General features: G+C 44.2%; 2 protein-coding genes across 7 annotated transcripts in view; one reads left to right on the top strand and one right to left on the bottom strand.

Moving 5' to 3' along the window:
- Nucleotides 1-234: 234 nt before the first annotated feature.
- Nucleotides 235-10,316, bottom strand: LOC147702495 (uncharacterized). Of its 4 annotated transcripts, none has more exons than XR_015297530.1 (4): nt 9,922-9,981; nt 9,308-9,421; nt 7,639-7,837; nt 235-7,160 (listed from the first exon to the last, which is right to left on the bottom strand). XR_015297530.1 is itself a non-coding variant. In XM_086931148.1 (3 exons), the coding sequence occupies exons 1-3, from the start codon at nt 10,243-10,245 to the stop codon at nt 7,147-7,149; spliced, it is 540 nt and encodes a 179-aa protein (XP_086787274.1). In that variant the 5' UTR covers nt 10,246-10,316; the 3' UTR covers nt 235-7,146. The 4 variants fall into 4 exon arrangements, 1 of the variants encoding a protein (XP_086787274.1); XR_015297531.1 differs by having other exon boundaries at nt 7,639-7,840; nt 9,922-9,951; XR_015297529.1 differs by lacking the exon at nt 9,308-9,421 and having other exon boundaries at nt 9,922-9,969.
- MCRIP1 (MAPK regulated corepressor interacting protein 1) overlaps nt 9,930-16,562 on the top strand; it is a 108,854-nt gene continuing 102,221 nt past the window's right edge. Inside the window, exon 1 of one of the 3 annotated variants that reach the window (XM_086931151.1) lies at nt 9,930-10,041. The gene's annotated coding sequence lies outside the window, so the exon portion shown is untranslated. Of the gene's footprint in view, nt 10,116-16,562 lie in introns of all 3 variants that reach the window. The other 2 variants (XM_086931149.1, XM_086931150.1) reach the window with 2 other exon arrangements.

Genomic DNA, 16,562 nt, shown 5'->3' with positions numbered 1-16,562 from the left:
CCCAATACAGGAAGGTTTTTAAATTGCTATTACCCCTGTGATTGGGATTACTGCTTGATATACTATTTTACCAAATTCATATTGTGCATATATTTGTGGTTTCTATGCAAAGTATTTAGCTTTGTGTTCATTGAAGTACCATTCCTTTTTTTGAAGTAAAAGCACCGCTGGACTTTACAATTTATTGTCCATCTGATCGATACATTGTGTTGTAGCCACAACATGAGACAGGGGTTAAGTTTAAACATGAAGCTTTATTCATAAGCAACAAGACATCAGCGCGCCCACCGCCTTCAGTCAGCCGGGGAGAACTGACAGCTGGCGTCGGGCGCTTGACTTAGAACGTTCGTCATTGCAACATTCCACGGCGTAGCGCGGAGTGGAATGACGTCACAACATACCCCCCTTTCCTCTACACGCAGGTAGGGAATAAAATAAAACAATGATAGGGAAGGGTATGTAAATGTCAGAAACAAAGAACATTAACAACAGATCATCCTACAATGAAATTGTGCAAATGCTGAGGGAGTCTCCTAGCCCGTAAGGGTCTCTGGTAGGGTTGGGCTCCATGAAGATCATATGAATCATCCTTTGTGTTAATTGGCCTTTGACCAGTGCTCAGGTTATCCCCACCGGGGCCTGGTGCCCTCACTTCAGCACCTGTGCGAGCACTGTTGAGCCATTGCCGGTCATGGGCCAACATGTACCCAGAACATGAACTCCGTTACTAACCAAGGTTTTAGGAATGCGGTCTCTTGAGCAGTACTTTGCTACCCTACGTAGATTCCACTTTTCCCCATTCTCCAGCACAACATAGAATGGGTGTGCTTCCTTTACATTGTAAAGTCCTCGAAACTTGCATAAACCTCTCACCCATCGTCCAGAACGAACTTTGACCCAGTCACCCACATTTATGCTGGGCACGTTCTCTTCCTTGACTTGCACTCTACAGGAAGCATGCTCAGGAATTCTCGCATCACAACCATCATCTTTCTTCCCTTCAATCAGTTCTTTGATCCACGGAGGCACCAGTTTAGAAGCTGGTTTCCTACCTCGCATGGCGACGAAGGGGACAACTCCAGTGGTAGCATTCTCAGTTGTGCGATAGGCCCATACCAACTTGCTAAGAGTCTCCTCTATGTCAAGGTTATTGGTTATTGCCAACCCAATTGCACCCTTAATCATGCGATTGGCCCTCTCGACAATCCCGTTGGATTGTGGGTTATACAAAGTGGTGAATGTATGTTTTATACCACACTCGCTCAGAAAGTCTCTCATCTCACCAGAAGTCAGCTGGGTCCCGTTGTCCGTGATAAGAACAGTGGGGTGACCCTCCTCTTTGAAAATCATGCGCAAAACTTTAATGGTGGTTTGGGTGGTTATTTCAGGAAGTAAATAGACAATGAGCCATCGAGCATGCACATCCATTACTACCATTCCAAATCTTTTACTGGGGTGAACACCCGATATAGGCCCAATAAAATCGAGGCATACACTGTGCCACACTACACCCGGATCATGGATTGAATATGGGACGGTTTGGGAGTCTCTTCTCACTTTCGCAGCACTCATTGCACCTTTCAACCCAATCTACCACCTCACCTTCCATACCAGGCCACCAAAATTCGTTCCTCAACCGTTTCCTTGTAATGGTCTGGGCCATATGTCCTTCATGTGCCAAGTCAAAGAGTCTTTTCCGAATCTCAAATGGGGGAATTATTTTGTCTCCACGCATGATAACCTGACCAGCAACAGTTGACAATTCGTCAATTACTGCATTAAAAGGTCTAATGCTGATGGGCAGGGTGCTTTCCCTACGTCTACCCTTTAAAACAAAGTTCATCACATTCTTAAGAATTTCGTCCTTAGACATAGCTTCCTCCCACTCTTTTTTACTGACTGCACCACTACTCCACTGGATTACATCCTCAACACTAGAAATGGCCCCTCCACTTTCTCTTTTTGATACTCCTGTCCTGTCTACATCTTCCCAATTCAAGGACAGTCGTGACATGCAGTCGGCCTGTACATTGCGCCAACCCGAAATAAACTCTACATGTAGTTTAGAAGCTAACCTTGCTAGTCTGGCTGACCCCTTTCCTGTCCCACCTGGTGAAAGTATCTTCAACAACGGTTTATGGTCAGTGCAGAGTTTGAATCTACGCCCCCACACATACATCCTGAAATACTCAACACCCCATGCGGCTGCTAGAGTTTCCTTTTCTATCGCAGAGTAACAGCGCTCAGTGGTAGTTAGGGTACGGGATGCGAACACCACTGTTTTTTCATTGGTGCCGTCATGCTGTGACAACACAGCTCCTACACCGGTATCGCTTGCATCAACAGTAATAACAGTTTTCCCCTCAACATCAAAAGGAACCAAAATGCCTGCGTTGCATATTTCCTCCTTAATGTCAACAAAGCACTTCTCCTGATCATCCCCCCAACAAAATTTGATCCCTTTTCTCATGAGCACCTTTAGGGGCTCGGTCTTACTTGCGAAGTTCTTCACAAATTTAGAATAGTATTCTATTAGCCCAATAAATAAGCGTAGCTGGTCTCTGTTGGTGGGGACTGAAGCCAATTTTATGGATGCTAGTAAGTCTCTCTTTGGTTTTACGCCATCTGACGAGATGGAATGCCCCAGATATTCCACCTCTGTTGCCAAAAATGTACATTTTTCCCTGCGTAATGTCAGACCTGATTCTAGGATCCTTGCCAGGGCATCTTTCAATGCCGAGTTATGGTCACTCACACTCTCGCCAAATACCAGAATGTCATCCTGGAAGTAAATTACATTTTTTTACACCTTTGAATACCTCTGATACCATTCTCTGGAACAAGCTCGCACGCTCGCAGCCTAGCATGCTCGTGAATTGAAATAATTGAAAGTCTTACAAACGGCTGGGGAACGAGTAATACCATCTAATTCACCATTTTCGCTGTCTGCGCCAAGTCCGTGCAATATGTTCGAGCTGTTACTGATATTGCAAGGACTGAAAATGTGCGGATTGAAAGAAAACTCTGCATAAGGTTTACGAAACAGAACAATATTGCTGCCCTGTTATAGTTTATCAGTGGCCAGCCCGACCTCTTTTTCTAAGAGGAACGCTCACTAAAGATTTGTTAAACTCCTTCAAATTATGAAAACTGTAAAATTCAAGCCGCAGCGAGCATACAATATTTTCTCAGCTTTCATTTTTTTAACAGATTGTTAACAGCCCTGAAAGCCAATTTCTGCGGCTGTAGTGCCTGTATTTTACAGCAATCTAACTTGGTACCTGACCTGGAGATGAGAATAATAACCCAGCAGTTCGGGCAAATACAACATTTTGTAAAAACCGGGGCGGCCATCGATGTCATGAGAGAAGCTGTCTCGTGAGCAGGCAGCCTGCACTCTCAGATTCCCCCGCCGCTTTACTTCCTTTTCCTCCCGGACGTGACGGATTTAATCCCGGCCCCCTGGTGACACGGCCCGTGATTAGCTGCAGCATCTGACTGAGAGGGCAGCCCGGCCCCCCTGCAGTGTGTGATGATTCACGATTGAGAGCCGCGCTGGCGCCGCACCATAATTTGCTGCATTCTTGTTTCCAGGGCAACAGGCAGCTCCTGGCAGAGTGCAGTCGAGAGATACATTTGTAGCACTCTCAGCCACAGAGCTGAGAGCAGCAGTCTCTGGTTAAATGTTTAGGAACGACGGAAGCAGGAACACCTCTATCAGAGCAGCCGAGAGAGCCCGGGCACAATGACAGGCACCGCTGGTGGCTCGCCTGGCAGCAGGTGGCAAAATGCGTGACAATACATTTCAGTGCGGTGATGCGGATCACCGCACTGAAATGTGTGAGCATCACACCTGTTGCATGACGCTTTGCAGGACTGTTGGCAGGACTGACATGACAGTCTTATGTTGTAAGAATCTCGCAGAGTACTGTGCTACCCGTCAGCAAAGCAGCACTTCAGCACCTTGTCAGGAGTGTAAATACAACTACAATCTGTGTAACATTGGAGACCAACTGGTGCTGTGGTCTCCAGCTTTATTGCGAGCGCATGAACAGACCTCACATCATGTTAGAAGTGATAACTGTCGAGTTAATTTTATTGGTGCACTTGCTTTTACTTGTACAACATACTCATTTTTGATAGGATAAAATATGGTGATCAGTGCTTATTATAGAATTAAAGTATGCTGTATGTTTAGAATGTGTTATTGCCTTTTGTAATGCGAATGTCGTTATATTTATTATACATATCAAATTATATCACAATAAACTGAAATGATAAAGTACTGCTCAAGTGCTTCACTTGCTGAAATCGTGTTTTTCATCTGTTAATTCGAGTGCAGTTGAAAGCAGTGTTCCTGGTGGCAAGCCTTCATTTTGCTCACACTTGCTATTTGCGCGTTTTGGGCTACTTTTAGCTCGTAAGGGCTTGCCTTTCGGGCCCCTTTTAAAGCCCGTAAGTAATTCAGGTCTTCCGACACAAAAGCGAAAAAATGGGACTTGTTAAATGGATAAAGCAGGGGCCATTTTGCAATGGGGTGTTTCTTTTAAAGAGTAATGAATCCCCTACAGGACCAGGTGTGTGAAATACTCTCTCTCACACCGACACAAACACAGACATATACACAAACAGACAACATAGTTGCGTCGGAAGCCTTATTCTATGGAATGCACGCTTTTGGTGCTTTAGTCTCTAGTGCCATTTGACTGCTGCATGCCACTCACTAAAGCTATATGTGTAAAGACTAGCCGCTTGTGCATTTTAATACATGCTAAATAAATGCGGTTTAGGTTTTATAATGTTTATACTCCTTTGCAAGCGTTTCTAGGGGAGTGGAAAAGGGTTGGGCTTTTTGGGCTTCTTTTGGAAAGCAGAGTTGGTTTTGGGCTTCCTTTCAAGGGAGATTGGGCTCGATGTAAATCTCAGACCTGGCAACACTGACTGAAGGCTCAGCAGAGGTAATCAGATTTTTTTTAATGTCTGTTGTCAGGAGGTGGCAGATAAAACCCTTGTGTGGTAACCTTCCGCTTGGAGGGGAGGGTTGTCATTTTAGTAGGAAAGACAGGGCTGTGGGATAAGAAGGAGTGAATGGCAATAAGAGAGGAGAAATGGGGAGCCAGAGATTTGGGATTTGATTGTCAACCAGATAGCTGCAGGGGCATAATAGGGGTGGAGGGTTGACTGGTGAGGGCGGAGGGCAAAAGACCAAGCGAAGCAGGAGAAAATGGTAAACGGAGAGAGGAAGTGAGTCCAGGAGTAGGGCGCGAGATAAGGATAACGAGAGAGCTACATGGTGCAAAAGAAACATATATGCTGTAGAGAAAAACATGCTTAAATTAGTGGGAACAATTGAGATGGAGGAGAAGAGAGAGAGTAGGAATAATTGTAGAAAGTGGGTGCAAAAGAAGATGGAGCAGATGCTGCTATTTAGGACAGAGGGGGAGTGGCTGAAAGAAGGATATAATCTGAGAGTGTGGTGATGTGGAAACAGTGGCAAGAAGGAGGGGCAAATGGGAGGTACCGGAGGATTGGTTTAACCCCAGTGTTTGCCAGAGCATCAGAAGAGAGGGTTTTAAGGTTCGGGAGCAAAAAGAGATATGTTTAATAAGCATTAGCAAAGCCAGTAGGCCTGGCCTTTGGGACTTATTGGCTTTGCTAGTGCCTTTTAGCAATGCAGTACAGCATTAGTACGATGCTTAGCACCATGGCGAAAAGCACAAAAAAGTGCTATGATGAGGATGTATCTTTCTAGGTGCATGCATGATTTATTATGCATACCCTCCAGGATTTCACCATACGCAAACGAATTGCAAAATCAGCTGATTAGAGGGATGACTGCAAAATTCATCTTTTTGGCCTCAAAAAAGTCTCCAGCAGACAGTCTCGAAAAAAATGGTGACATTTTATTGGCTGGTCATGCACACATCACTATGTGGCTCTGTACAGCCGTAATTGATGCCTACTTCCTAATTCCGCCTTGCAACAGACAGCAGCGATGCTAGCGTGGCTGTCAATTCCACCTGCGGAGCCATGCCCAGTGGCCACATGATCGAGAGATGAGCTACGCTGGGATGCAGTGACGTGCACCTCCGTGCAAACGTGAACACCTCGCTGCCCTCACTGTGCGTGGAGGTGCATAGCAGTCTAGTGCCGTCTGCACCCCTTGATCCTTCCACACATACAAGACTGCTTCACATCCCATGTCAAAAAGGAAGATCATCCTGGAGTCATTCTGGACTCATCTGATGATTACAGTCAGGCTATTCCTGCAATTATCTGGGAAAGTCATCCCAATCCATCCTGAAGTATGCCTGTAGGACGAAAAATTTAAATGTAATGACGAACCTAGACTCATCACAAAAACCACAGTAGGATGGTGTTCTGATGACTTCTAGTGGCAGGGAGTGATTACCTTTTACAACTCTACGAATACTAATTGACAACTTCAGGACGAGTGAACATTACTCCAGGATGGGTTCTAGCTAATTTAAGGATGGCTGTCAATTATTCCAGGATGATCCTATAACCGCTCCAGGATGGAAGTGGATTACTCTGGAATGATCCCATGACAATTTCTGGATGAGTGTGGATTATTCCTGGATGATCCTATGACAGCTTCAGGATGGCTATTGATTACATCAGAATGGCCCCATTTTATTTTCAAAATGAGTGTTGATTACTCTAGGATGACGTGGTGAAAGGGAGGCATGTTTTTGTCCTTGATAATTGGATTTAAGCGGGGACTCCAAGACAAGTTCATTTTCCCGGTCTGATGCGTCATTTTTAGTGTGGATTTTTGATGAAGGACACTAGCCATCCCTGCTAAAAGGGCCAGGTTTTCAATTTTCTGCACACTCATCCGCGAACTTGCATCACCATGCTGAGAAGTTGTGCTTTCAGCATGAGCTTTGTTACCAACTCTTATATAATCCAGTCCACTCTGCTTGGCTTTTTTGTCCTTGCATCTTTTCTCTGCAATTTCTTCCTCTTGTAGTTCGCGTAACCCAAGTCTACCAGCGCTTCCCCGATTGCCACAGTCCATTAACATCTGCTTTTCCTCCAGTGCCCTTTGAAGTAACACCTGTTTTAGACCCTCTGTTGTGCCAGAATAGCTTGCAATTATCTCTTGAAAAATATCCTGAATCATTACTGTTTCTTCACTAAAAAAAGCAATAGAAAAAAACATATTTACATATAAACCTCAAAACAGATAACACATTGACCACTTGCAATATATCTTCACGCTCTAGCCAGAATATATAAATAAAGAGGTATTGATAATAAAGGACAAATGTACAATCTATCCATAACCAAGTAAGTAAGTTTCCCTTAATAGACAGTACACACTGTAAGCCTGAACTTGAACCTCCTGAAAAAAGTTGCATACATAAAATAGTTTATCTAAAAATGGCTGCCTTATAGTAGTGCCACAAGCTAAACGTTTCAGTCCTTTTCATAAGTGTTACATTTGTCTCTGGAGAGCAATCCAAGGCATATGTGGGACATGCATGTTCATTGTTACTGTCCATTATTGGATTAATTAATCACAAATGTAGGTTTTTACTTAAACAGGTTGGTAATTTGTACCGTTATCCTGCAGTTGTAAACGTATTATAAAGGTTTACTTATTGTGCTTACCAGATGATTGGAACAGAATCATAGCTTTAAAATCTCTCTCTTCGGTGATCGGCCGACCAGCTTCCTCTAGATTTTCGACCATACATTTACAAAGAACTTCCCCGGGATTGTCCAAAAGCAGGAAGTCGCCATATTTTTGAACACACACAGAATGATCGCAAGTAAAAAACAGGATGTTGAATGAAACCATGATTATGCCCTGCTAGATATAAAAATCAGGAATTAGTTTGTGTGTGGTTTAAGTTTCAGAGGTAAAATACAAAGCATATCAAACTGATTAACAGATTTAATTGGAGAAAAGCACCCCAAAAAGTACACTGACCTGGTGCAATTTATATCTAATATGCCTAGATTTTGGACTACAAAGCAGTGTTTGGGCATGCACTGAAGGCCATTGAGGAAATTACCTAATAATCAACTTTATTTTTGGAGAGCCAGAGTGTATGCTTAGGTCTTCCTGCTCAGGACAAAGGGTAATAGCAAAGTAGAGGCATTATGAGAGAAATAGAAGAACTATCAATAAGTGAACTTTCACACTGGGGTTTGTGACGGGAAATCAAGTTACCTATCCCCACAGATGCATGGAGAGTCAGATGCCTGCTACCCTCTGCCCACCGGGACCCCCAACATGAAAGAACAAGCGTTAAAAATGCAATAGGTTTCACCTTTTATTAAGCTAAAGATATTAGCTTTGCTAGTAGTATTGTATGTTAATTGTGCAATATGTAATAGCTTTATAAATGAAACAAAAGGCATTACAATGGCAAATACATAGAGCAAAAGCATTGGCATAGCCAATAGGTCTCCCCTCTCGGACCTTATAAGTGTTTTGCCAGAGGTGTTTGAAAGTTTGGTAAGAGATGCAATTTAACAAAAAGGGATCCCATATCTCGTTGACACATGCAGTACCCACAGTTCAAACGAGAAGAGGGCATGGGGAAACCTCTTATAAGATCTCAATCAATGGGGAAGGCACGCGTTACTGTAACTTGTGCGGCTTTCACTGTATAAATATTTAACACATGATCCGAGGCAGTTAAATGCTGGAAGGGAGAGAAGGAGAGAGAGAGAGGGAGAGGGAGAAGGAAGGAGAGAGAAAGAGAGTGAAAGAGAGAGAGAATGAGAGTGAAAGAGAGAGAGAATGAGAGTGAAAGAGAGAGAGAATGAGAGTGAAAGAGAGAGAGAATGAGAGTGAAAGAGAGAGAGAGAGAAAAAGAGAGAGAAAAAAAATCAGGGAATACGTAATTGGCCCAGTCTCAATAATATATACAAATGAGTTAAAAACATTGCATGCACATGGAACGAAATCAGAATGATAGCCAGTTTTGCAAAAGTAGATATTGCAAGAGGTTGGAATGCGTCGGACTAAGTTTCCTAAATAGGGCGCAAACCTCAATCGCCACAGGCAACCAGCCCTTTCAATTACACAAATAGCAAACAAAATAAGGAACCAGCATTACAACGGCTAAGTTATTTGAAGCATTTATCCTTATGCTTTGAAACGCATCCATGAAAACTGCCAGTGTTTTAGAAGATGTGCTGCTCTGCACACTACACAGCTTGGGGAACATGACCAGGATTCAACAATAGAGCACACATTCATTTAGTAATGAAAGCTCACTACAAGTTGCAAGGACACAAGTAATGCTCAACAATATACAGTATTCACATAAATAATTGTGTTTAGCCTTCTTTGATTGACAACTTTTCAGTAGATCGAAGACTGTTCCATTTGGTCGAGAATCTTGAATACACGCAGGTGCACTTGGAACCAACATGGGACCTACAACACACGGGCAGTAATTTATTTTTCCTTACGCCGAAGAACTTGCTGTAGAACATATTTTTTAGGCTTTTTGCAATTTTCCACAACTTACACAGGCACGTACTACGTCACACATACACAAAAATACACATGTTCAAACACAAAAGGTGCAAATTAAACAAGCAGGCAGGCTGATACAGACAAACATCAAACACACATACTGCGCACACATTCCAACGCAGGCGTTCATTATAACACGTACGAAGCACACACATGCAGGGAGCTGCGTCTGAATTTAGCCCCTTAATGAAAACTCGTGCTTTCCGAAAAATGAGGAAGCTGGTCTGGGACGGAAAATGAGCAGCTGGGACCGAGAGCGGAGGGTCGATGCTGCTCTTTTTAAGAAAGGCAGCGCTATGAATGGGGGCTCTGACCCAGGATGGGCGCGTGCAGATATAGCGTGGAGCTTGCCCCCGATGAACTAACATCTACCCCCTGGTAGCAGCTGCAGCACTTACCTGAGTATACGCTGGAAACGATGAAGGATCTTGCAGCAGAACAATGACGTCACTTCCGGCGCTCCCGGATGTGCGTATGCTTTTGCAAGAGGAATCCTCCAGCTTCAGGTATATGCAAAGGTGAGAGAGCTGCTCTCCATTGAGGACCTGCGGTTCGAGTTCCAGCCAGCCGGCAGACTGATGGTTTACAGTAGGTGATTTTGGCATTGTGTACGAGGCAGCTGTGCTTTTTAAAATGTATTTTAGTATTGTGATGCAGTGAATTCGGCAGTCACCACGACGACAAAGCTTGTTTTCCTTTGCAAGACCTATTCCTAGGGCCATGAGCAGGTCTGTCCGCAATTGTTTAATGAGTCTAACAATCGAATTCCACTAAACTATGTGTTTATGGAAATACTCTATGAAGGAAGTGCAGCCTGGGGCTACAGAACAGGCGCGCAACACCCATTGGACTCACCGGGCTTAGACCCCCCCCCCCCCCCCCCCCCCCCCCGTCGTGTGTGGCAGCTCGGGCACACACACAGCCACACCCGAACGTTTCACAGGTCTTTAAAAGACCACCTCTGGTACAGAAAGTATCATTTGCAATCACAGCAGCGCCTCTCGGCATTCCGCATTCATAAACATTTTGGGGGTTTGTAGGGCTTTTGGATTTTAGGGCGTACATGGTCATTTTAGGGTTGAGGGTGTGTTTGTGTTTTGGGGGGCGAGGTGTAATTTAAGGGTTTAGAGCATGTTTGGGGTGCGAGGGTTCATTTTAGGGTTTTGGGTGTGTTTGGGTTTTAGGGTACAAGGTTAATATTGGGGTTTAGGGTGTGTGTGTTTGGTGTGCAAGGGTTAATTTGGGGGTTCAGGGTGTGTTTGGGTTTTGGGGTGCAAGGGTTAATTTGGGGGTTCAGGGTGTGTTTGGGTTTTGGGGTGCAAGGGTTAATTTGGGGGTTCAGGGTGTGTTTGGGTTTTGTGGTGCAAGGGTTAATTTGGGGGTTCAGGGTGTGTTTGGGTTTTGGGGTGCAAGGGTTAGTTTTATGGTTTAGGGTGTGTTTGGGTTTTGGGGTGCCAGGGTTAGTTTTAGGGTTTAGGGTGTGTTTGGGTTTGGTGGGCAAGGGTTAATTTGGGGGTTCAGGGTGTGTTTGGGGGTTTAGGGTGTGTTTGGGTTTGGGGTGCAAGGGTTAATTTGGGGGTTCAGGGTGTGTTTGGGTTTTGGGGTGCAAGGGTTAATTGGGGGGTTCAGGGTGTGTTTGAGTTTTGGGGTGCCAGGGTTAGTTTTAAGGTTTAGGGTGTGTTTAGGTTTTATGGTACAAAGGTTAATATTAGGGTTTAGGGTGTGTTTGGGTTTTGGGGTGCAAGGGTTAATTTGGGGGTTCAGGGTGTGTTTGGGTTTTGTGGTGCAAGGGTTAATTTGGGGGTTCAGGGTGTGTTTGGGTTTTGGGGTGCAAGGGTTAATTTGGGGGTTCAGGGTGTGTTTGGGTTTTGGGGCTCCCAGCTGCAGGAGGTCAGACGTTTATCTGCAATTCATTGCGCAATTATCCAACAGTTTGCATTTTTCTAGAAAACTGAAACCAAAGTGGTGGACGTGCTCTTTAAATAGACAAACAATTCCTGTTAAAATCATCTTATTGAAAACACAATAGTATCTTTGAAGTATTCAGATGCTTATTTTCAAATCACCCCAAAGTCATTAGGAACAATGTCATCTTGTAAAGCTATCGGAGAGTCATTTACAAGTCCTCCTCAGATCATCAGGAATAATGACACCTTCTGAAGTCAGCAGATACTAATTTTCAAGTCATCCTTAAATCATCATGAATGACACCTACTAAAGTCATCGGGTACTCCTTTTCAAGTCATCTTAAATCATCACGAATAATGACACCTACTAAAATCATCAGATACTCATTTTCAAGTCATCCTCAAGGGGTGTCCATTATCCCCCCTCTTATTCGCGCTTTACATGGAACCCCTGGCCCAAAGAATACGTCAAAATCCGAATGCCCTGGGAGTTAAGATGGGGGAGTACACCCACACTATCAGTCTGTATGCAGATGATATCATTCTGACATTGGAGGATCCGGGGAGGTCGCTCCCTGCTTGCATCGACGAGATGGAAGCCTTCGCTGCCATAGCGGGCTTTAAGATGAATATGGGGAAATCGGCGGCCCTTGACGTCTCACTCACTGTGGCCACCAGAACCGATTTGCAGAGGCGATTTCCCATGCACTGGTCGAAAGATCTGGTGCCTTACCTGGGCATTCTTCTGGCGCCTACACTACCTGCCATGGTGACTGCGAACTACACCGCCCTATGCTCTAAAATTAAGGAGGAACTGGGTCGCTGGAGCAAGGGCGCATTGTCCTGGCTGGGTAGAATTGGAAAAATTGTCGCTCATGGTGGCGGGAGAGGTGGAACAATTTAATGAACTATGGCAACCGTTTCACTCATTGCTTGTGGGGGAATTTACAGAGCTTACGTGCCCCAGATATCTCCGCCTGTTGAGGCTGACTACATTGGCAGACTTGGAAGGCCTGCGAGCCTAGTTGCGAGGGCACAGAGGGGGGGGAGCGGTCTTTGGAGGGGTGGGCGGGTGTTGCTCTGGAGCACTGGACGGGGTTGGGGGGGAAGGGGCATGGTTTGGTTCGGGGAGGTGGGGAGTTGGGGGGTTTGTTCACTTTGGAGCACCTTGTGGTAGCATACGCACCAGCCATTGCATTTGAATGTACACTGCTTTTACAGGACCCTAACGCGCTGGTGCATTATTATAGGACTGTATCGGACGCTTGCTCCCATCTGTCAACTGTTTGTCTTTTTTTTGTGAATGCTTAATAAAATGCTTTAAACCTAAAAGCACTTGCACCTACCCAGTATGCAGTTTTAGTCATGCTAGAATCGAATTTCCAATGTAATAATCTAGGCTTCCACCTCAAAATAGAACTGAGTGGCGTCAGCACATTTAACCACTTGGGCATGCATCAAACTGAAAAGAGGCCTAGGGTAAAATAGTAAACAGTTAAGAGGAAACAACGATCACTGCGGAACTCCATAGAGTAGGTCACTAATGCAGATGAAAGAAATACCTGCTTTTGAATCATTGGATTTGACATTCAGAAGAAGAAGAAACCATCTCAGTTTCTGGCGTGAGCCTCCTGACACCATCCAAATTTGCTGTCAAAAGCTGTAAACGAATCCATATTTCTACCACAGGGCTCTGTCATAGCTTTAGGAAGATAACTTAACTGATAAGATGAATGAAGGTCGTGTTCCTCGAGTTAAGTTTCAAAGTGAACACAAACAGCTGGTTCCGGAACATTTCTAGCTAAGGCTGTCCCGCAGTGGTTAGGAATGAGGGTTCAAGAGAGGTTTTTTGTTAATACTGGAGTTATTGTTACTTTTGTTGAAGAATCTGGAACAACACCTGTATATATGGACAGGTTGAGCACTCTGACAGGTGCAGGTACCGTGGCCTACACGTTAGATGTAGCCAAAGTGCAGAGAGGATGGTCCTGCCTATATGTAGGTTTTAAAGTTTGCATATACCTTATACAATAATTGATGGAGAGGGGTATTTTTAAATTCATCAGGTGGGAGGGAACCCAGGTAAGGAAGGAGCAAATGTATAAGTTATGCGTGGATGCTAGTGGCTCACACAGATTTCCCCATTGACAAATTACCATGAAAAACCTGGCGAAATGTCAGTTGGGAAAAAGTGACTGGTATTCAGGGATAAACTGTGTGGAAATATATATTCCTGCTGTTATTTCTTACTTGGGGATTAATAACTCGTATTCTGTAAGAATTCTTGCACCCCAGCATGGCAGATACCAACAATATCTATAATTCCGGGGTGTAGCAATTCTGACCCAATGACCTCAGAATTCCTAGTAAACGCCTAAGACACATGATGAAAAGGGAAAACACCTGTGTCCTTTACAGATTGTAAATGAGCACAACAGCAAACCACAGAGTGAGGAATGGGATGGGATGGTTTGGAATAAGGCTCACCACACAAAGTCCTGGAGTGCACTGTGTGATCTTGATGCTTCCGAGGCCTTTGAGCTGGCTGTGTTCAGCTGGGCTGCAAGGTAGGGGCCCCCGCTTTAAGTATGCACTTAGCCCAATATGACGTTCCGTTGCGGGACTATGTTTTTGTTATGCATTCAGCCCAATAAGATATTTTATAGCATACAGAAGGAGATTTCAAATAGGAAGGAGCTGGAAGGAGTGCAGATGGCGAGGAACAGTGATTTTATATGACAATACAAATAACACTACCAGACACCATGACAATAAAAGCATCTCCTTGCGGCACAAGTCTCAGTTGACTTACTGATGACTATGTCAGCCAAGGCTTCCTTCCTAAACATTTAGGGTCCTGGGTTACAGTAAAAAGCATGACGTGTTAAAAGTCCGATGGGGCTTAGGGCACAACCTGATGGGCCGCAGCCTTTGATCGATCAGGCTTTCCATTGAGCTCTGACTCCTACATCCTTCTATCAGTTATATGAGGCTTCCTGGGGCTTCTTTCAGTCCCTCTCTCCAGGAGGAGGGGAGGTAGGCATGTAAGATACCTCATGCGGGATTGAAACTTCTCTTGAGGAGATTTGCAAGCTTTAGTCCGACAGTTACAAAACCCACCGTGCCCTCTTTTTGCAATGTTCTCTTTCGACGGGGCACGGCTCTGTTTAGAAGTATAAAAGGACGCAGAAGGGCAATCTTACAAGCGGGCATCCATACCCGACCAGCAAAGTAGATAGAATAATGCCAAAATTGGCCTCTTGTAAGGTAAGTTCTATAAAAGCATTACAGTCCGACGATGCACAAAGCTCGTGACCACATAGTTCTTTCAATTAAATGACTCCCATCTGGCATAGTGATGGGAAATGTTTGTGTAATGTTTACCAGCTGGGTGCCGAAAAAACAGGCACCGAACATTTGATTGCAAATTACAATGTGTAGCACGGTGCTCGTCGCTCTAGTCTAGTAAGTAGTGTAGGTGACTGAGGGTCGCGTTTTGTAACTTGTTCTCCTAACCAGGTGCTCGCCCTCTTCTTTTCGGAGTCCTGGCCCCTGGCTTCCGGGGTGCTGGACCTCCAAAGTTCCGGGATGCTCCCATGTCGCCGGCCCACTAAATTTTGCGTCAAATTAATGTTAAGAAATCTTCTTTTTTGATTTCTACTTTCTCACCAGGCTGGTACTCCGTGTTGGAGAGCTACACAAAACGCTAGTGTGTAAGGTAGGAGAGTTGTGTAAATGGGAATTGTGCTCTCTATAGTGCAGTGAAGTGACATTATTCAACGCAACACTCAATATATCTATCAGATTCATTGTGACTGAAGCATCAAGGGTTGTCAGTCACAGGCACGCTTGTAGTTGAACATGAGCAAAATCTAATTTGCTTAGTTTTCGTGCACTCCGATTCAGCAATGCCCCAAAGATCTGTGCATTTTTACAGAAGCGTATACAGAGCATTCTAATCACATTGGCATGGAAGTGCTCCATATATAAAAACAGTACACAGCAGATTAAAGTAACAACAGAATACAGGAGAAGAGCCTCAATCGTATGTCTTCAGCTCATCAGAAAGAAACTTTTGTTGTGGTTCAGTGCTCTCCCGGTCAACCTCTCCTGGCTAATCTGAGTAGCACAGGGGTTGTTTATTGTTTAAAGTATAGGCAAGACGCCAAGTATGCCTGAGCACTGACCGAAGTTTTCAAATACAATAGGGGAGCCATACAATCATAAACTGGACACAATAAAACATTTTGAGAATAAAACATGTTTACAAGGGTTATCTCACTTCTTAACGAAATACATCAAATTGGAGTTGCAAAGTCACTCACTCTTTCAAGGTGGCATCTTACAACATAATAAATACCAGAGCAAAATATTAAGAGAGCTAGAAGCTTTAAAGAATACAAAATCAAGCAGCAGCTCTGCCTGAACCTGAGAAAATGGAATCACATAGCTGTAGTCCTGAAAGAGCTCTACTGCCACTCAGTCATTTGTTACTGTCTACAGAGTCTTTGTGGAGTCTTTGTTATGCCCAGATTACTTGCAAAAATATACTTAACTGATAGTCCCCAAGATCTGATGGCGGCAAGTGAGTTGTCCAGCAGATTTTCAACTGCGCAAAGCATGGAGGAAAAACATTAATATTCCAGGTTCAGGGCTTAGGATCAACGTCAACCCACTGTTGATTTACCAGGCTGCTTTCAAGGGGCCATTCTAGACATAGTTATAGAAGGAGATTTTTGAGCCCACAAGATGGCTTAATTTTTGTACTTGATGAAACTGAGGTGAACAAACCAACTGCCTAAAAGTCGAGATATGCCAACTCCGAGTGACTTTTGTCAGTCAGGTGGCAGAAGATGCATGCACATGGACCAGAGCACTATGAAGACAAGTGCACCCCTGGCTGGTGTAAATGAATTGGTGCGAGGACAATAGAACGCCAGAGAATTGTTTCAAGAACACAATGTGGTTAACTGGTTAACTCTACGAAAGTAAATGAGTGTAGGATATTTCATTCAATTTTGATTAGAATTATGTGAATCTTTGGGCAAAAATAGACCCTAGTGAAACAAATACAGTTGCATTCACAAAATCAAGCTTGAGGGATCTACATATTTTTCTGTTTGATATGCCAT

The sequence above is a fragment of the Lissotriton vulgaris genome, chromosome 7 (genome assembly GCF_964263255.1).
Source record: "Lissotriton vulgaris chromosome 7, aLisVul1.2, whole genome shotgun sequence".
Classification (NCBI taxonomy): domain Eukaryota; kingdom Metazoa; phylum Chordata; class Amphibia; order Caudata; family Salamandridae; genus Lissotriton; species Lissotriton vulgaris.
This window is presented reverse-complemented; position numbering and strand designations above follow the sequence as displayed.

Excerpts from the sequence above, each read along its gene's own strand:
- LOC147702495 (XM_086931148.1), bottom strand. The coding sequence starts at position 10,245 with ATGGCCCTAGGAATAGGTCTTGCAAAGGAAAACAAGCTTTGTCGTCGT. Across the intron at positions 7,841-9,921 it reads CGTTTCCAGCGTATACTCAG|CAGGGCATAATCATGGTTTC; the intron begins GTAAGTGCTGCA and ends TTTTATATCTAG.